At 39.5% G+C, this 21216-nt stretch overlaps 1 protein-coding gene across 1 annotated transcript in view; it reads right to left on the bottom strand.

Moving 5' to 3' along the window:
• Window positions 1-21216, bottom strand: part of FSHR (follicle stimulating hormone receptor) — a 202438-nt gene that overhangs the window by 22650 nt on the left and 158572 nt on the right. The window contains exons 5-8 of the mRNA XM_002812040.4: window positions 8438-8509; window positions 6878-6955; window positions 1356-1424; window positions 1170-1244 (exon numbers count right to left, since the gene is read on the bottom strand). Of these exons, the coding sequence (XP_002812086.3) occupies window positions 1170-1244; window positions 1356-1424; window positions 6878-6955; window positions 8438-8509 (294 nt within the window). The remainder of the gene's footprint in view (window positions 1-1169; window positions 1245-1355; window positions 1425-6877; window positions 6956-8437; window positions 8510-21216) is intronic.

Below are 21216 nucleotides of genomic sequence, written 5' to 3'. Positions count from 1 at the left end.
TTCTAGAGGTACACAGGTTCCAGCCTGAAGGAGAATATTAGCTATTTGGTGTAGACAAAAGTGATGCAGATAGATGGTTGGTCAGTAGATGGGTAGATAACCATACATGGTAGCCTATGCTAACTGCCAAATAAGAGGTTCAGGTAGGTGGCTTCTAAATGCCTGACTTGACTTAAGGCAGGCTACGTAAGGATCATTTAGTAAAACTGTAGATTTATTAACATGCTTATCTATTGCTCTGCTCACCATTCCTTCTTGTACCTCATTCTCTCCTTTTGGGTGCCTTTCTTCATCTTGAAGTACTTTCTTCAGTAAGTGTAGTAGGTCTTGCTTAGAGCCCAGGAACACATTTTTAGAAAGCCTTTTTGTGATTGTGATGCAGATTGTCCCCCCACCAAAGAAGCCTTAAAGGCCATGAGAGCCACAGGAAGAAGTCACTGATGGCAAGGTTGTCAGAGAGACTTGAGGAGGTAGAACTTTGGAATGATCCTTGATGGAAGGGGCAGTGTAGGTAAGAAGAGAAGATGGGAAAGTCACTTTTGGAGGGAAAGATGGAAGTAATGAAATGACAAGAGGAGAGGTGCTGATGCAGGGCTATGAGGCACAGAATGCGTCCCAAGGGATTTGGAAAGAGGATCCAAAAATAATGTGTATATAGGTCTCATTGGGTTGAAGGAACCTCCTGAGTGTTGAGGATGATGGAGAATTGTGCTTTCCTTTCCAGGGAAGAGACACATAGTCAAGTGGTTGTGGGTCTGTACCGTGAGTTAGATCAGTTTAAATCCCTGCTGTAACTCTTGTATAACCTTGAGTGAGTGAATTAAGCTCTCCAGGGAAGCCAGTTTTTCCTTCTGTAAAATGGGAATAATAGCTCCTACCACAGGGGGTGATTATAAGGATTAAACAAGAAAATGCATCTTAACTTCTTAGAACACCATCTGACACTCTGTACATGCTCATTACATGTTATTATTAGTGTTGCTTTTTAATGGAGAGTTAGACTGTGGATAAGCCTTAAATTGTCTCTATAAATTTTTGCAGATGACACGAATAAAAATTGATCTTGATGGCCAGCCTTGCGTTGGAAGCTTCTCCTGTAGCTGCAGAGAGTTGACTTCTAACTTACACAAACTGAGCTCTTACACACAGAAATGGGGAAAGCTACTCACAGAATGACTGGTCCAGAGGCTCCGTGGAAAACATCATTAGGCAATTCTTCTAAATTATTATTATCGCTTAGATTCCTGGGGATGGGGTTGAGGAAAGAAGAAGGAGAACACAAAGCCACATAAATATTGCTGTTGTAAGAGCCATTTCCCTTTAAATGGCCTGGAAGAATAGTCAGGGCTACTTACAGCTCATCTAGTTGGGTTCCATTGAATGCACAGTTGTGTATTTCTTGAATCCCATTCTTATTCAGCCATCTGAAATAAAAAGCCTATTAAAAACCAGTAATGTCAGATGCAAACAATACAGGGGTTTCATAATTGGAAGCACTGAGCAAGGGCAGACAGCACAGGTTAGTGGCATAAAGAAAATGCCACCTTTAAAGCTTGGGGACACGGGTGGGAGGAAGACTGATTTATTGCTGTATAATCTTTTGTAACTTTTGAAGTTTGTATTATGTGCATGTATTACCTATTCAAAGGAATAAATGAAATTTAAGTTTGAAAAGGCACACTTAGGCAGAGCAGCCTGGATTCTATAACTGTAAGGTCTTTACACACATCATTTGTGTGTAGAGAAGCAATGAGGGGAGCGACAGATCTTTCTCATCCTGAAGGACAGGAATCGTACAATTATTGAACAAGTGTTTATAAGACAGAGAAAGAACATTTTGTGTCACCTTTCTCTAAGGCCTTAAGCCTTTCACCCATGATCACCCACAGCAGCAGGCCTGGCTATCATCAAAAGTGATCTAATTAAGTTGTCAGACAACCTGAACATCTCCTGTGACCCTTAGGGACCTGGTTATTGGAGGTTTGTGGAGGTGGCTCTGGGTTAAGCCAGAAAGGAAGAGAAATCAATTACAGAGAATGTGGGCTGTGGCAGGGTGAGGTGATCTGAATGAGCAGGGGAGGAGGTTCTGGGGGAGGTGGAGATGGGTATAGAACAACCATCCTGATTGCGCTAAGAAGGTCAGTGAGCAGGGTTCCCTGGACAGGGGAGCCCAAGGACACCTTGGGCTACAGCTCTGCCTTGCTCTGCTCCTGAGTGGATCTGAAAACAAAAACAGATACCAAGGTCAGGAGAGCTTAGCCCGAAGAGCCTCTGACTACCTGTTCTTGCTTTGCTGTCAGGTTCTTTTCCCTGTCCAGCTTAGTGGGTTTGCAAATAACACTGTACAGAAAGCTGACCCAGAGAAGCTCCTGTGCGTCCAGGACTCTATTTCCTGTGCTGCCATGGGTAGCCAGAAAACACTTAAAATCACAAGAGAACAACTGTATGTCTTTTTCCTCCTCTTAAAAACTAATTAGCTAAAAAAATCCAGAAAGAGGCAAGGTAAATCTTTTAAAACATTCACAACCAATTGGCGGGTTCTGATGGCAAAGAAGTGGCTATTCACCCCCATGCCATTTGAGAAAGCCTCTCCCAGGCACATCTGGACTCCTGACTGTTGCAGGATAGTGGGAGTTGCTGAGCCAGCTGTGGCATTTGGATCCCTGGGGATTTGAATCAACTACAGGATTCAGCAAACTTTTTCTGTAAAGTGCCTGATAGTAAAGTTTAGTTTTATGGGCCAAAAGGCAAAAATAAAAAATATTATATAAGTACTTTATGTACTTATAAAACAATTTCCACAATTTTTTATTGACCAAATTCAAAGTGTAATAATTGAGTATTTTTTTTGTAATATAGGTCTAATATTGAGAAGAGAATTTTTAGTAGGGGATAACATTTTGCTTAACTTAGATCTAATGTTAGTGTTTCCTGTCTTAGCTCATGAGCTTGATTTGGCCTCTGGGTTGTATGTAGTTGGCTGACCCTTAATCCATACAGGCTCCACCTATTTGCCTATTGACTAGATAATTGATATTTCTTGCATATTACTGTCCTGTAAATAGATGTTGCTATAATCAAATAAAACACAAACTAATTTTAAATAATTATTGTATTCAAATATCCCTTTGTCTTTATGGATTATCTCAATCAACAGATACCATCATATGAGGAGGAGGATGGTATTTCTTGATATCAACAGTGGATCATCTCACAAACAACAAATTATGTTCAGTACTGCTGCCCTTGGATTTACGTTAGTCTGTGGGAATCTCAAGCTAGTAACAAAGGGAAACCCACATTTATTACACACACCCCTGGTCTCTTAAGAGAGGAAGTACCTATTATTTGAAAACCAGATGATGACGATGATGATGATGACTACAATAACCTGGGCAGAACATCAACTAAGGAATAACTGCATCACAGGCTTACCTTAACCCTTTTGTGTCCTTGGGGACGAGGGCAGTGTGCTTACTCAGCAGAGGCTCAGGAAGCTACAGAAGTGAACTCTGCTCTCATCCTAAAGAGTGGAGGTGCTGGGTACTTGGCCCTTTAAAACTCACTGAGGAGCAGGCAAGGGAGATAGGCTGACTGAGGAGCAGAGGAAACACGCACGAAGCGGACCTCTCCTGAGGCCAGAGTGTGCTGGGTGCTGTCACGCATATCACCTCATTTTATTTCTTCTGAATTAGGACATTCTCCTGGCTGGCCATAGCTAGGTGCTTTCCCCATTCAGGCACTCTGCTTACCAGGGCACAGTGCGGGTGCAGAAGGACTCAGAAGACTCTACACAGTGGGTTTTTATTGCTGACTTCTCTGATTCACTAGGCTAGTGTCTGATAATCTTTCATTGCCGGTTGCTTTAAAAATATATTTACTTTTAGAACAGGGCCTCAGAATTTTTTTCAACTTTCAGTTTCAGGGGAGCATGTACAGGTTTTTTACATACGTAGTCTGCATGTCATGGGGTTTGGTGGACAAATAATTCCATCACCTGGGTAATAAGCAGAGTACCCAATAGATATTTTTTCTGATCCTCTCTCTCCTCCCTCAAGTGGGCCCCAGTGTCTGTTGTTCCCTTCCTAGAATCCATGTGTTCTCATTGTTTAGCTCTTATTTATAAGAGTGAACATGTGGTATTTGGTTTTCTGTTCCTGTGTTAGTTTGCTTAGAATATTGGCCTCCAGCTCTATCCATGTTGCTACAAAGGGCATGATCTTGTTCTTTTTTATAGCTGTGTAGTATTCCCAGAATTTTGAAAACTGCTATCCATAGAATACTTTGACAGTCATCAGTGCCATTTGCCATGCTTTTTTTTTTTTTCTGAGTGTGCTCAAATGTCCCCATGGGAAGAAAGCACCCCTGCATCAAAGCTGCCAAACTAGAAACGATTGGAGACTTAAGTTGTGTTAAGTATGAATTACATGATTTTATTGTCTATGGATTAAGGGACAGCCAAAATAAGAACAATAGAAATTGTTTCCACAAAAGTGAATTTATCCTTTAGAGACATGTCTGAGAAACATTCACTCTTAAAAGAAAACTCCTTTCCTGAAAACTGTTACTAAATTCTGAGAAATCAGTGTCCATGAACAGGAGTTAGGAAAGAGCAGACGGGATCTATATGTTTCTTTTGTAGCTTTGGGTTTGCAAAGCTTTGTCAGAAGTTCTTATTTCCTCAGGTTCTTTGCCTCTAGTTGGGGAGAGTTGAGACCAGGTCACTTAAAGTGCTTTGCCTTCTGTCTTATGGTCTGGGCAAAAAAATCAGGTCAATGATACTGTGAGAACAGTATAAGCACACTGTGCAAAACTACAAGAATGATATGAGCACACTCCTACTTAATTATATATTTTCTATAAAAAATTGAATAAGTTTGCCACATTATAACATTTAAGTCTCTGTATTTAAAATGAACATATATTTCAAGAAAGATCCAAATAAACATAAACATCCAGGTATAACTGTTTATATTTATCACTAATCTCCCTCTGTGAAGTAGCCCAGGAATCCTTTTACTGTTGTGTTTGTTTCACAATCCAGCAGGCCAGTATGTCTCATGTATTCACTGTTTTCCACAAGCTCTTTGTATTATTATTTTTATTTTTATTTATTTTATTTTATTTTATTATTATTATTTTTTGAGATAGAGTCTCGCTCTATTGCCCAGGTTGGAGTGCAGTGGTGCAATCTTGGCTCACTGAAAGCTCTGCCTCCCGGGTTCAAGCGATTCCCCTGCCTCAGCCTCCTGAGTAGAGGGGATTACAGGTGCCTGCCACCACGCCCAGCTAATTTTTTTTGTGTGTGTGTTTTTAGTAGAGATGGGGTTTCACTATATTAGACAGGATGGTCTCAATCTCCTGATCTTCTGACCCACCCGCCTCAGCCTCCCAAAGTGCTTGGATTACAGGCATGCGCCACCGCGCCCAGCTGATTATTTTTATTTTTATAAAAGGCAGGTGCTCTTCATGGTCTTGATTATTCTGTTCCCTCTGCATGCCCTTTGCCAACTCCGTAGCTAACTACCACTCGTCTTTAAAAGGCCATTTTAAAAACAACCTGTTTTTCTTAGCTTGCTTTCCCTTATTTAACTCTTCCTTTAACCCTCGCATCACAGACTAGTCAGATGAAATCATTCCTTCTTTACTCTTAGAATAATTGCTCTTTTTTTCTTTATATATCATTCATTCTGCTCACATTTTAGTTTATTCTTTTTGCTTTCTCTTTCTCACCCTTTCTGCACCCCATCACTTCATCTCAACACACACACCCCTTCACTTCAAATATCATGAGCTTACGTGAAATGATTCAGTATCACTCATCTATAGCTTTTGTCCTAATATCTATGTATTTTGAATATATTCCTTTGATTTAATTTTATTGTTCCCTCCATACATTCAATTTCTATGCTAATCTGTTTTCAAACTCTTTCCATTGTTCTCTGTAATTAATTTACATCAAATACAGTGCTTAGCTTTACTCATCAAAGTGTTATAATCTGTCTACTATTTCTTTTTTCTTTTAACAGCCGGGTATCTGAATCATGTAACTGAAGAGGGCTAAAATTCTTTATGGACTGGAACTTACGTTTTGTACATATAGGCATATTTTAAAAACTCATACTGGTATATTTAAAAAAAAAACACAACAGTTTGTAAAATAGATAAAATACTTTTCATATCTTACAGATGTGATTGCAATTGCTGAGTCCCCAAATGTCATTCTGTGCATCTAACTTTCATGGATCCTAGGCATACTCAGGTAGCCCATAGTGTCTTATTTCTTGGCCATCCTGGTGAGTGGATAAACTGCTACAGGGGCTACTGGCATAAAAGATTAGAAGGTCTTTCATTAACAACACAGAGTGCCTTTAAAAGATTTCCCCAAAGTCAGAGAGAGTAACTCAAACTCATTAAAAAATGTGATCGTTTCAAGAAAATGAGAAGTCATCTTATGCTCAGCATGGGCCTGAACAGGAGCTGCTTGGCATGGTTATGAGGGAATCGCCATATCATCCTGATTGGGCCTCTTTCCTGATCTTTTTCTTTAGGCAACAAAAGCCTTGCCAGGCAATAACTAGCTTTATTGATGCATGAGTTATTCTGTCCTTTGGAACAGATGTTGTATCACAGGAGACCATCATTCAAACAGCAATTTTAAATACTTGAATCACACCACAGAATCATAAATTATTAACATGACTCCACATTGTGATTCTGAAATGTAAAGATGAGAGAAAAACGCAGAACCGGAGAGTGATTTAAGTGGAGAAATGCCAAAGTTACCCAAACAAAAAAGGAGCATCCAATTATGAGAAAGAGATCACTAAATGAAAAATCAAACATTACTCTGTTGGATTTTTTCCCTCTTACTTACAGAATCACACTTTCAAAACTCAGCCCCACGAAAGAATTTCTTTCAATTGTGTGGATGTTTATGTTGTCTTGAATGTCACTAGAAGAAAGTACAGACAAATAAGATATTTACGTCAGCTCTACTCATGTAACCTTCCAACATTTAGTTTAACTGGCATGATGTAGTCTTTAGCTGAGGTAATGTATTAATATAATTAGTTGTTGTTTGGAAGATGATCAGCTCAAAGTTTGGAGAAAAAATTGTCTCTAATTTATCTTTAGTATGTTCTTACAAATGGAATTGCAGACATTCAGTGTCTTTTTTTTTTTTTTTAAGACAGGATCTCTTGCTCTGTCACCCAGGCTGGAGTGCAGTGGTGCCATCACAACTCACTGTAGCCTCAACCTCCCAGGCTCCAGTGATCCTGCCACTTCAGCCTCCGGAATAGCTGGGACTACAGGTGTGCCCCAACATGCCCAGCTAATTTTTGTATTTTTTGTAAAGTCAGGGTTTCACCGTGTTGCCCAGGCTGGTCTCAAGCCCTTGTGCTTAAGTGATCTACCTGCCTTGGCTTCCCAAAGTGCTGGATTAGGCCATTGGCCACTGTATGTGGCCCACTTTTTTCTTCTGAAGATTTTCTTAAATAATTTCACCCTAATGTAACAAACACTTAAGCTGACCTTTCACCTCCTGTCTAACTTCTCTGTTCATCCTAGTTGGGCCTTCTCCTCATGTCAATCCCCTTCTTACTGCTAGCTTCCTTCTGCCTATTCTCCTTGGGTCTCAGAATGGTTTTATCATTGATTTTGCCTTTCCTGAATGAAAGGATGAGGAAAGTCTCATTTTCTGTTTGTATTCCTCATTTCCCCCATTAACCTTCCCTATTAGGTCTGATCTAACATGGAGAAGTAAATGCGGAAGTAACAGCTGTAGAAGTAGTGTAGTAAACAGCTTGGAACAATTTGAGAAATTCTGAAAGATTTTCGTATTTTCCTCTTTCTCTCCTCCCTCCCTGCTTAGCTCCTTATACTCCTTCCCCATCTCCTCCTTTTGGATCTGTCCATATTCTTACAATTCCATTATTGGAAATAATTGCCATTATAAACTACCTTTTGTCTTCCTTTTTCAAGATACAAATACCTTGGGAAGAGGCAAACACAGCCTGTCATTAACTCTTTAATATGAATGTGTTTGTTAGATAGTTTCTTTGTGCCCAGGGCAGAATAGCAACTCTAGAAAGAAGAGGAGAGGATGCTGGAATACAGGGGGTGTTGTGTATGTGTGTGGGGGGCAGTCATTAAGGCACTGAATAGTGAAAAAATGAGCAACTTTTTGATTTTGCTACTTGCTGGTTTTGTGAAAAATACTCATAGTGAGGGGTCTTTCAATTTCCTCCAAACTGATATTGACTGGCCTGCAGGTAAAATCAAGGACCTCACTTCTGGCCTCCCTATCTTTGCTAACCCAGAGCAATACATTTGGAGGATGTAGACAACACAAACCATATTAAAGGCCCAGATGGCCGTTGGGCAAGACAGATACTGAGTAAAGAGTTGGTAGTCACTCAAGGAAAAAACTTACAGTAAAACTTTTTGGAGAGAATGAATCTTGTGAACATCTGGAAGGTGCTTAATACCTGTGTTGGATATTAACCTAGAGGGAAACAAAATGAGAGTGAGTGAAAATGAAGCTGGCTGTTTAAACAGTTGTTAGAGCATGAACTTTCCAGGATAAAAATATCAATTTTGAACCATCAGAAAAACCTACGAGAAAAGCCCATATATACTTGAATTAGGCTCATGTTTTCTATTTTAAGGTTCATTCCAGGGTCTTAAAACCTGTTGATTCCTTAGAGAAAAGAAACTTACACTTCAGTCACAAGGGGATTAGGATGCCACAGTATACATTAAAAAAAATAAAGATTGATAAGTTAATCTGACCCTAAAGCAACTGCCAACTACTAACAAAATTTTCTTAAAATTTCCCCTATTTCCAACCTCATCATACTTGTTGGAAAACTCCTTTCTCCACTCCAAGTGATTCTCTTGGGATTAGAGCATGAAATTCTGTGCCCTATGACCCTAGGGTATGCATGTGACCTAAGCTGGACCAGTCAGACTCTCTCCTGGGAACTGGTTAGAGGTTGGTTAGAGCTTCTGCTGTCATTACCCTTAAGAGATGGTTATAAATTTCTATAGTTGAAAATTTCAGACCTACCCCAGATCTTTCCCAAGGTCTGGTTGTATTGGCCTGGCTTTCCCAGGAAGCAGAGCCTGAGAAGAAGGCTAGCTGTGGGTAATATAGTTGATAGCATGATTTCAGAGCATTCAGGACAGGGAGTGAAACTGGGAAGGAGGTGAAGCTAAGCAATACTACCACTACTGGTGATTAGTTCCTAATCCCAAGGACTTGAGTTAGGATATTTAAAACATTGGTCCTCAGAACTGTTGATCTGAGTGAGGGAGAGTAGTGCGGGAAGGATGTGTCCGTAGACTCCTCTTTCCTATTGGTAAAAGGTGACCCTATGGTGTTAATTCCCCACTTATGGCTTGCACATTTGTGAGCACCCAGAGAGTTCACAGTGGTGCCCAAGAAGCCCCAGAGTAGGAAGTGAGAGGTGTACGAGGCTAGGCCAGGTGTCGTCCAGTTGTACTTGAGTGAAGCTGGATGAAATTTGGGTGGAACTGGCTGCCACAACAATGGTGAGGGTTTTTAGAGGCACATACGAATTATTGGACACATTGTTCTTTGTCATTTCTCTCACACCTGTGAGTTATTTGAAATCCTTCTACTACCTCTCTACTCCCATCCCCCTTTTCTGTATGTGACTTACTTAAGCTGGAGGTGGTGATAGTTGCATGCAACCTAAAGAACATTCATTGATATATATTAATCATTGTGAAGGACCATATGTCCTTTTGAGGTTATGACTCAAGAAGATTTGGTGCCTTGTACTCTGCTTCTGTATTTAGAGAGGAAGTGAATGCAGTCTATGGGTTCTCGGTGAAGGTTCTCAAATTTTTTTTTTCTTTTTTTCCTCTCTTGATTCCCTAATATCCACATAGAAGCTGTCTTGGGCAATTCTCTTTTAATTACTTCAACAGCCCTTGAGTTGGTCTCCCTTTGCTTTTTATCCAGGAAAAGAGGTTCTTTTTTGAATGATTTGTTTTGTTGTTAATGTGCTTAAAAATTATATACAGAAAAATAAACTCTTTTCAGCATAGAGGTCTATGGGGTAAGACAAACACATATAGCTATGTAACCATGAGCACAATACAGACATAGAGCAGTGCCATCACTTTCTAAATTCCCTTGTGTTTTCCCTTTGTAGTTCATCTCTTCATCTACTTCATATCCCTAGCAACCACTGATCAGTTTTCTGTTTCTATAATTTTGCCTTTTCCAAAATGTTATATCAATGGATTCATCTATGATGTCCTCAACTAGAGCCCATAGATGCTCTCCACACCACACAGCCATTGCCAGGGCAGTGGGGAGGGGTGGTGTCAATGATTCAGGACTGTCTTTTCTATCTCTTCAGTGCCTCTTTCAGCGATATGAAGTTAAAAGCAGGTACTGTGAGTGCTCACTTGATTTTTGGTTCTCATGAAGGTGTTTTTTTCTGTGTAGAGAGCTGTTAATTTGGTGTCTTTGCCCAGGGGACAATTGGTGGAGCTTTCTAGTCCACCCTCTTGCTCTGTCTCTATCAGTGGAATCATCTAGAATGCAACTTTTCGATCTGGCTTCTTTCACTTAGCCTAACTCCCTATTTCTCTTTCTTCTTTCACAGCAAAGCTTCTAGAAAGAGTTGTCTGCACATGCTGTCTTCATTTTCTCATATCCCATTGATCTTCAACCAGCTCCAATCTATTTTCATCCCATAACTCGTAACTGAAACTGTGACTGTCATGCCAAAGTCGACAAACTCACCACTACCAAATGTAAGAAACACTTTTAACAGTCACTTTATTAGGCCTCTCTGGATCATTTAGTATTTTTTTTCCAGACTCTCTTCTCTATTGGTTTCTGTCATTTTGCACTCTTTTGTTTCTGCTCCTTCTCCTGTTACTCCTTTTTAGCATTCTTTGTTGATTCCTTTTCCTCTATTTGTACTCTGGGCCTTTTCTTCTCTTTTCTATAGTCTCACTACATAGATCTTGCTTCCTGTGATTTTTAAGTAGCATCAATATTGTGTGACTCCTAGATTCATACTTGCTCTCTGACTTCACTAGTCTATTGCTAATTAAAGCTTACTTTGCGTATCCTCCTGAATGTCTCATTGACATAGCCAACTAAACTTGTTCCCCCCATTATCATCTCCACCAAACAACTTCTTCTCAATTATTCTCCATAGATAGAATTGCTATCCATCAATTTTAATTTGACAGTTAAAGTTGGCTTGGCTTCTTTGTTCTCACATTCTGATATCCAGCCCATCTCAAAGTCCTCTTAGATTCCATTTCCAAAATATGTCTTGACTCTATGCAATTTTGCCTATCCCCACTGACACCATTCCCAAAAGACCCTCTGAATGTCTGCAATATTATCCTCCTCTTCTTTTCCAATCCATTCTCCATACAGCACTCTGGGCCTTCTTTTCAAAAATGTAAATCAGATTGTTTTACTCCTTTGCTGCTAAGGCTTTAGTTCTTTCCCATAAAACTTAGAGTAAAATTTATACTTCTTACTGCCTACTCTTGCACCTTTATCTTATGCTATTTCCCCAGTGTGTTTTAGCCCCTGTGGCTTTCTCTCAATTCCTCAGCTGTATTAAGTTCTTTCCTTTCTCCAGATATTTGCATGTACTTTCTCTAGAAGGCTAACCATCCATTCTTCACCTGGCCAACTTCAACTCAGCCTTCAGAGTTTAGTTACACATGTCATTTCTTCAAAAAGGAGCTCCATATATGCTAATCTAAATTCGGGCCCCTGATTTATTCTCAATATAACTGCATCCATTTTAGCACTCCTCAAAACTCTGAGCCATATATTATTTTGTGTTATTTATCCAATGTCTGCCTCTTCAACCAGACTGTGAATCATGTGAGGGCAAGATTCATGTTTTTCCTGAAAACCCAATGTTGGCACAGTAGTTGACGCATATAATGTGCTCAATGTTTGCCAAGCTCTTTATGCCAGGTAATACGCTATATGTTGTCAAGAGATGAACTCACAAGGAATTATCCACTACCTATGTTTATTACAGCTTACTCATTCAACGTTATATGGGTAGCAACTTCCCCATCTCTCTTAGTGAATGAATAATTTTTATATAATTGAAAGAATGAAGAATTCATGATTACTCAATAATAAAGTTACAAGTGCATCATTTAACATCAATTGCATGAGCTTCCATAGCCACTGTACTTATGGGATATCTATAGATATCTGCAGATGCACATTGAGATCTTTGATCTTTATAGGAAAGAAAACACACTGCAAAAAATGGCTAAAATTATTCCAGTAGTGCTGAGTTTAAGGCTCTTAAAAAGATCTAGTGACCATCTAGTGAGATGGATTATTGGTGATAATTCTGTAGCTGAGACTCTCTATAACCCCAAGATAATACAGGAAATGGAGTTCAGATGAACACTTAGTTTTCAATTCATTTTTCCCCTCTGATCAATAAATTCATGTCTGATGGAGGCTGGAAGTGGGTAATCAGCTAGGAACTATATGTCTCAATGGGTTTGCTTTTGTCAAATGACTGCTGCAAAATTATTTTGATTCACTCAACCGTGGTTTATCTTCAAAAAACAGTTAAAGGCCTGAGGGTAAAATGTCAGTGAATTTAAGTTCTGCAAATGAGTCTTTTAAAGAAAGGTAACTGACTCAGAGTTTTCCCTCTCTACAGCCAGTTTTACATTCTAAGTTGGTGTTAGCATCTTTCATGCCTGATTGTCCTTAATCTTTAGGTTGTAATAATGAAAGTGAGTGTCTCTCCCATCAGGATAAACTTAGTGGGGTCCTGTAATTGCTGGGAACCATTCTCACCTATTCTGCCATAGGATAATATGCTTGCCTTTCATAAACAGGTGACCCTGAGGCTCTGAGGCTCATTGTCCTAAACATCACTAATGCTTTTATTAAGCTTCAGTAATGTTGATGGGCTCTTATTTTTTCTTGAGTTAACAGGGTCTGTGTTTGCTTGTGTTGCACTGGACTATGTGCCATCCTTCCCGTAAAATCTCTATTTTATCCAAGGAGGAAGGCAGACACAGTGTGCTGGTTTCAGGGAGTTTGTGAGTGAGTTAAGACTGGCATAGGTGAAACACTCAGAATGGTCTAGTGGGAAACTGTATGCTACTGATTGTGAATGCCTTATGAGTTCAGAGAAGGCACTGGAGGAACAATATGGGCTGGAGTAGCCAAGAAGAAGTGCTTATAGGAAAAGGAAAAAAGTCAGGTATCTTAGAAAGTACAGAGCCTTCTGGCCTAAACTAAGAGTAGCAAGTGTGTGTATCCGGACCACACGAGGTGGATGAAAGGATGGGAAGCAGAGAAAAATGAAATTAAAAGGCAGGGAGGAGGAAGGATTCCAGAAACTTTAAAGCTAGGTAAAGAAGCATGGTAAAGAAGAAGCATGGTGTTAATTCCCCACTTATGGGCAAGCATTAGAAGCCACTTTATGGGGCTGCAAGGGGAAGCAAGAAGGCTTGAGGGTTCCCTGAGCAGAGCTGGCCCATGTTTTCACCAGCCCATCATCTCAGGACTTCACAGCAGTAATCAGACCAAACCGATGGTAGCTGAGAACCAACTGCGGAGGTGAATACTTAACCTACTGGAGTGAGAAAAGTAAGCCAGGAAATACAAGACATCCCTTTTTATCACATATGTCAACCAAGAATACATTTTTTTTTTTTTTACCTCTATTCCACACCAAATCTACCATGGCATGGAATGATCAATTCTGAGACTGTGTGAAGCAGCTCTCTCTTAGTCTAGGACTTAAGGCAGCCACAGAGTTCATGCTATGGCTTGAGTAGATCATTGAGATGCTTTAGGCAAATTTGATTAAGAGAGAGGATGCTGCCAGTTGTGTGTCCAATTTATCCTTTTAGCCAAAGCGCATTTCCTAGTAACCAAGGCTGAGGGTTTGAAGTTGAACTCTTTTCTCTACCTACTAATTGGTTTCCTATGGTATAGGATTTGTTTGCTTTTAAGCCATTTGATTCTTTTATTCTTTTACATTTTTAATTATATTTTTAAAGTCCCTTGCATAAAGTTGAAGTTGACTCCTTCCTCCTGACCATTCTGAGAGAAGTTAGGGCAATGATGGATAAGACTAGGAAGAGTGGACTGAGCTTAATTATATACAGTTGATTCTCATTATCAACAGCAGTATATTCTAAAAGTCACCTCAAAGAGGGAATTAGTGAATCACTGGCTCCATGGGAAATTCAGGGTTAGATTCCTATAAGCCTTTGGTGGCAACATTTTTGTCATGGCTTGATCAATATACAACCTTGTTTTATACATGTTTCTATTTAAAGACACCTTATTTAATATTTCTTGTTGATTCATTAACACAACTCATGTTCTGGAGTATATAACTCATGTCTGGAGGAAGCTTATCTTACACATATATTTTCAGCCATTTTAAACAATGACATCACCAAGAAAAAGTACAAATATGGGGATAAAAGGCCCTAGATAGACCATGCAAAGGACACTTGATTTTCATCATGACAGCTGAAACGAGGCGGCAGAATGCAGAGTCATTCAACCTCAGTTGGGAACCCATGTCAAGACAGTCAAATTTTTGTCTTTCTGCACAAGAACATGTCCAAGAAGAATGCAAAAGTGTTTCACGTACTGATTTTGGATTGCAATACATTTTAGCAAGTAGATTAACTAGCAAATACAGAATCTGCAAATAATGAGGATCAACTGTATATGAAAAGACTCCCTACTTTATGAGGCCTGCTAATATTGATATTTCTATTAATTACAGATCCTTCTTAACTGGGAGTTTGTATATCTATATACAACATGATAAAAGATGCTAACATATGCTTTCTGAATCATTAAATAAACATTGCTCTAGGTACAGTATCACAGAATCGTGGAGTTAGATGGCAGAGCATGTAAGAAGGTGTACGAAAAAGGTCTTCAACTTAAGGTTTAGAGACCCTGGGTTCCAGTGGTCTCTCTAGCTACTGGATAACACCAAACAGTTCACTTATCTTTTCAGAGTCTTAGTTTCTCTCTGTAAAATGATTTTGTGTAAGAAATTTTTTGTAAGACAGTAGGAAAGCCTGGTTTCTTGCCTTTTCAATCTCACATTTTCAAAACTAGAACTATTTAACTCTCATATTTAACTGGAACTCTTTGTCTCAGTCTCCATGGAAACCAAACTCCTTAGTAATCAGGGGAAATTTAAGGAGCTCAAGGGTAACATTTCCTAGAGGAGAGGTCAGTCCTATCGGCTTGGCTGCAGATTCTGTTCGGACCTAGCATCCTAGATTTGCAATCAGCCTCTGTTTTTGAGCAGGGCATGTAGCATAGCTTCAAAGGTAAGAGCTCTGGTGCCAGATGGTCTGGTTTCAAGTCCTCCTGGCCTTATCATTTTGTAAGATGTGTAGCCTTAGGGGTTAGTTGAAGTCCCCAGGGCTCAGATCTCTTATATTTTACACAGGGAAATAAGATTTACCTTTTAGGAAAACTTAGCCCCACGTCCAGGAATTGTTACTGCTGTGGTCATGCTCCAGCCTTATATTCCAGTTGCCATATCTGAGACTCTGATTTCCTTGATCCACTAGGACCTGGGTCATGTCTTACATCTCCCTAGTTCTCTTGGGTGCTGAAATGCTGTTTCCTTGTCTGAGTCCCTGTGGGACTTACATGACACTTCAGTAGGCTGCTCTGTTACCTTCTACCTGAGGCTCCTTGAGCTCTGCTGAGAACATTGGAAGTCACACTGGACTTTCCCAGATTCCTCCTGCCCTCGTTCTCTAATTGCCTTCTGCTTCCTTCTGATAAACCTGCCTGGATCAACGTTTTTACCTTTTTACTTGTATGACTCTGTTTAGCCTCCGGCTCCTGGGTTTTCTGATCAGGATCATACTATCACTTAGAGGTTCGTTGAAGTCAAGGAAAACTACTACCTAGAGTTGATAAATTAAAGATGACTTTTACATTTTGTTTTCAAAAAGACAAGGGATCCAAATTTGTTGAGTTTTTCTATGACAAATGGCTGTCAGAAATAATGGCACAAAGCAGATATTTTCTAATTAGACACACTTGATTTGTCTTTTTAAGTGAAAGGTGATATATTAATGAGGAGGAAGGCAACAGGATTTGAAAAAAATGTGTACTATGGATAAAGCATTGGGAAAAATGTATGGAAATTGTTAATTTATTGCTGAAAGTGATGTATGTCATTACGTATGAAAACTCTCATAGTATATGTTTTAAACATAAGGAAATGCAATTTTCTAACCAGTTTGTTTCTCATGGAGTCTTGAATGCTTTCATTAAAATTATAAAAAATTCAATGTATTCCAGGTAGTTTCCAGGTACTAGTAAAATTCAGCTAGTGTATTTTTTTCCCTGATGTCAGCCAGAACATCTGACTGACATTAGGGAAAAAATATACTAGCTGAATTTTACAACAGTATTTGCATAAAAGGAGTATAAACACTAAGTATGATGACTCAGCAAGTATAGGTATGGAGCTGTTCTTCCATTGGATCTACTTATTTTAGTGAAGTTTTGTTCTCAGCTTTGACAGCCATTAAAATCTAATATTACAATGACCTCTTAAACTAAGGATTAAAAAAAAGGAAGCATATTCCATGAAAATGGTTTCTCAAAATGTTGTTATTATATTTAGTGAGAGCAAAACAGGATTTTGTGCTATGTGAAATGGTATATAATAAGAGAAGATGAAAATATCAAAGCATATTATTCATCTTGATTTTATTCTTTAAAATATTATTTTTGTGTATGTGTGGTAATGCACACAAGACTGCAGTCATATGTGTATCTACTTTATCAATAAACTCATTTGGAAACATATGCTTTGTTTGTTTGTGTGTTTGTTCGCTGATGGGGTGAGGAATCAAGATCATACCATCCAGTGCATAGGATACTTTGCTTGGGAAAAGAAGCCTGTGATTCTGAAGAGCTGCCAGGTGGAAATGGTAATAGATATGTGCTATTCTGTTCTGGAAAGTAGATGCAGGATTCATAATAATAATGGTCAACATTTATTGAACACTTCCTATGTACCAGGTACTACACCAAGCACTTACTATCGATTATTTAATATATTCCTCTCCACTACCTTAGGAGACAGGTACCCTTACCATCCTCATATTAGAGTTGAGGATGCTCAGCTGAGAGAAGTCCGGTACCTTTCTCAAAGCCACATAAGGAGAAGCAGAGCTGGAGGTTGAATTAAGATCTTTCTTAATGTAAAGTTTGGGTGCTTATTGTTGTCTTACCTTAAAGACAGATTGTAATTCATTATGAGAGTTGCCCAAGAAGAAATGGATTGTGCTGCTAAGCATGTGGTTCCTTATCTCTGCAACCATAGAATTACTATGTCCAAGTAACTATATGGAAGGGTTTATTCCTGAGGAGGGCCTCAGACTCCGTAACCTCTAAGATGCCTTCCAACTTAGAAAATGAGCATTTCTCTAGAAACGGTATTTCCAGAAATACAGATACTTTGTTTGTGAATGAAATGTTACAATGGTCAAATACATTTAGGTAATGCTGGGTTAATAAGGTTAATTAAACAGCTTCTTTCCTGCAGGATTCTCAGAGCCTTTACCATGATATTATTCATTATAAATTTCCAAGAGAAGGAAATAGCATGCTGGCTTTCCCCAAACATACTGACTTTGGAGTCCCACTTCATTGTATAGTATATCCTGAGTTTGGTGTTTCCTAGTTCAGCCTTGGAAGCTCTGCTAAAAGCTAAAGCATTTATGCCAACTTCTTTTACTGTAGACCAATTCTTCAAAAAGGCTATTCCTATTAGGACATGGTTGGTAAACTCTCTCTTAGGAAGAGTATTCCATCAGTCAGCACACTCCATTCTTCTACCACGATGTACATCAGAAAGTTCACAATACACAAAATCAGAACTGTATTGGTGAAAGGGCAGACTCTGTCCAGTGAACTTTGGTTTACTCTCCACCACCAAGTTTGCACATTTTAGGATGGACCTCTTAGATTATAACTAGGGGAGGTAAAGCAAGGGACTCTGTGTAACTACGCTAGGGTTGTAAATGATATCAGTCACAAGGTCAGTTTCCTACCCCTAGTCCAACAATTAACTTCTACATATAACCAGATTAGGGTAAAAAGAATCATGGCAAACTAAGTCAAAAGGGAACTAAACTTAGGAGAAATCTTTGAGAAAATAGGCCTGACTTGAATGTAAAAAAATAAATAAGTTGGTGATGGGCTACCGTGTAGCTGTTGCTGTTGATGTTGTTTGTGCTTTTAACTTGGAGCAAGCTATAGGATACCTCCCATGGCTAAGGCAGAGCTCAGTGTAGCCAATGTCATAGTTGGAGTTTTCCCTGAGACACAGTGGTACAAGAAATGTCACATTCCATGTTTCTGGAAACCAGTTACACAATTCTTAACCTCTCATGCACATTGGGCATGAAAGTAGTGTGGAGAGTTAAATTTGGGGAGAGACTTTGTGAGAAGGGTTTCTGGAGAAAGCTGTAGATTTTTCCCTTCCTATTCCTGTACCATGGAAAGGGTGGGGGCTGCTTGCTACTTCACTTAGGTTGAAAGAGGGACTTTAAAAAGACCACATGGAAAGTTTCATAGCTGCCCCCTCTAGCTTGGTGAACACAGTGACCAGTGTCTGAATTTGGGCTGAGTGAGAGGCTGGCTAAAGTGGCAATAGACCAGAACACTGCTAACTGAAAAGGAACCACACTCCTAGGAACTGGTTACCGAGGTCACAAGTCTGACCCAGATTTTTCTTCTAAGAAAAAAAGACTTGAAAATAAACTAGCCTTATTATTTGTGTAGCACATACCTGACAAAGGTATTTCATATGATCTCATTTGACTTTACAATAGCCTTCTAAGGTAAGCATAATTATGATTACCATTTTACTGATAAGGAAGGCAAGGCTTACAGAGAGTAGCTCACCTGCTCAAAATTTCTAGATCTGAGCCAGAAATAATAATGGTTAATACTCACCTATTTCATTGCCATAAGCTAGACACCATTGTAAATGTCTTACCTGTATTAAAGTCATTTAATCCTTCCCATAACCCTATGAAGAAGGTACTATTATAAACTCTATTTTATAGATAAGAAAACCGAGGCTTAGAGAGTTCAAATTATTATAGCTTGTCTGATAGAAAGTAGAACAGATGGAACCTGAACCCAGGCACTCTGGCTCCCCTGCCTCTTGGTGATGTTGCTTCCATCATACTGCATTGGCTGTATAAGAACTTTTAAAACCTAAAGATATCTCTAGGTGAGATTCGCAGCAAAAAAAAAAAGAAAAAAAAGTTGGCCAAGCAGCAAACTTGTGAGACCTTCTTGGATGCTGATGTTAGAATAACTTTAATCAAACTACCAATTTGTGGCAAGCAATTACTTTTAAATTACATAAGGGAGTTGCAAAAGAGTTAATATTTTAAACAGTTTGCACACCCTTCCCACAACTCATTTCTAATATTAATTATTTAGAAAGCTATTTCTTAGGTACACTTCAACTTAGCCCAAGAAGATGATCACAAATTCCAAGTGGCAAACATATTAATAAGGTGTCAGTATTGTGCTCTGAGCACTGGGCACATTGACATTGGCTTCATCCACATTCTACATCTCTCTAGCTGTGCTGTGTTGGAATGCAGGATGAACTGGGTTGGAGTCTGACATTCCTGGCTTCAGTTCTTAATTCTATCAACTATGTAATCTCTGAGTTTCAAAGACCTCATCTGTAGATTGGGAAAAATGCATACCTCACTGTTTTGGAAGATTGGAAGGTACCTTGTGTGAACAGAATGCTTAGTTCAGAGTCTGCCATCTAGTAGATGATCAGTAAGCTCAGTGTCCCTGGGCCTTCTTCCCCAGTGTAATTTCTTAATCCCATTTTGTAAGTTTGGGGAATTCAGTTAGCATTTCTGAACTTCAAGCTTCTTATCTGTAAAATGGAGCCACCAGTAAATATTTTACAGGTCTTTTGTAAGGCTAGTTAATTAATACAAAGTAAAAGAGCTTTCTGCATTATGATTTCTGTTACTCATGCCCGTATCATCCAGCAATACCTTAATACAACTAGCAGTGCTTGCATTTCTTCATTGCTTTTAACTTTCAAAATGTTCCCACACCCAGTTTCATCTTGCCCCTTCCTTCCTCTTCTCTCTTTACAATAACCTTTTGTTAAGAAATGAGGCAGTTATTTTTTTCTCCATTTTCCTTGAGGCCCAGTGTATTAGTCCCTTCTCATGCTGCGATGAAGAAATGCCTGAGATTGGGTAACTTATAAAAGAGAGAGGTTTAATTGACACACAGTTCCTCAGGGCTGGGGAGGCCTCAGGAAATTTATAGTCATGGAGAAAGGGGGAGCAAACACGCCTTCTTCACATGGTGGCAGCAAGAAGAAGTGCCAAGCAAAGGGTTTGAAAAGCCCATTATAATACAATCAGATATTGTGAGAACTCGCTCACTGTCACAAGAACAGCATGGGGGTAGCAGCCCCCATGATTCAACTACCTCCCATGAAGTCCCTCCCCAACATGTGGGGATTACAATTGGGATTAAAAATCAAGATGATATTTGGGTGGGGACACAGAGCCAGACCATATCACCCCAGGAGGCCCTGTTACTTGCTTACAAGTTCTCACAGGCAGGGCCAGGGCTGGAACCTGGGTCTTTGGCTCTCCTGTAAAGAAAAGAGCTTATCCTTGATGTCTTGCTGAATGAATCTGTGTCTATGTGGCTCCCGTGGTTTGGTCATTGTCCAGAGAGACCATGATGGATGATCATTGTGAGGGAGGTTGCCTAGCTGCTTGCCTTGCAAGTCCCTCAAGCATGCCAGGCTTTCTCTTCTTAGCACTGCTATCTTTGAATTCCAAATGGGTGAGGGAAAAGCTCACTGCCTCTTGAACTAGATGTTATTTGTGGATTGTTTGCTGTGGGTGAGCTCGTGATTAAACCACAGCAGAACATTTTTGTGATGTCTGTTGAAGATGAAAATATTCTTTTGTGGAGCATTTGTCACTTCAGTGTTCACACTCTGTGACGCCCCAAGATATTTCTCTAAAAACAGCAGCTGCTCCCCTCTCTACCCAAACAAAAAGGTTCCAGCCACTCCAGCCCACATTCTCATGAAGGGCCACTGTGTGCAGACCCTGTATTCTGTGGGGTCA

The sequence above is a fragment of the Pongo abelii genome, chromosome 12 (assembly GCF_028885655.2).
Source record: "Pongo abelii isolate AG06213 chromosome 12, NHGRI_mPonAbe1-v2.0_pri, whole genome shotgun sequence".
NCBI classification, from domain to species: Eukaryota; Metazoa; Chordata; class Mammalia; order Primates; family Hominidae; genus Pongo; species Pongo abelii.
This window is presented reverse-complemented; position numbering and strand designations above follow the sequence as displayed.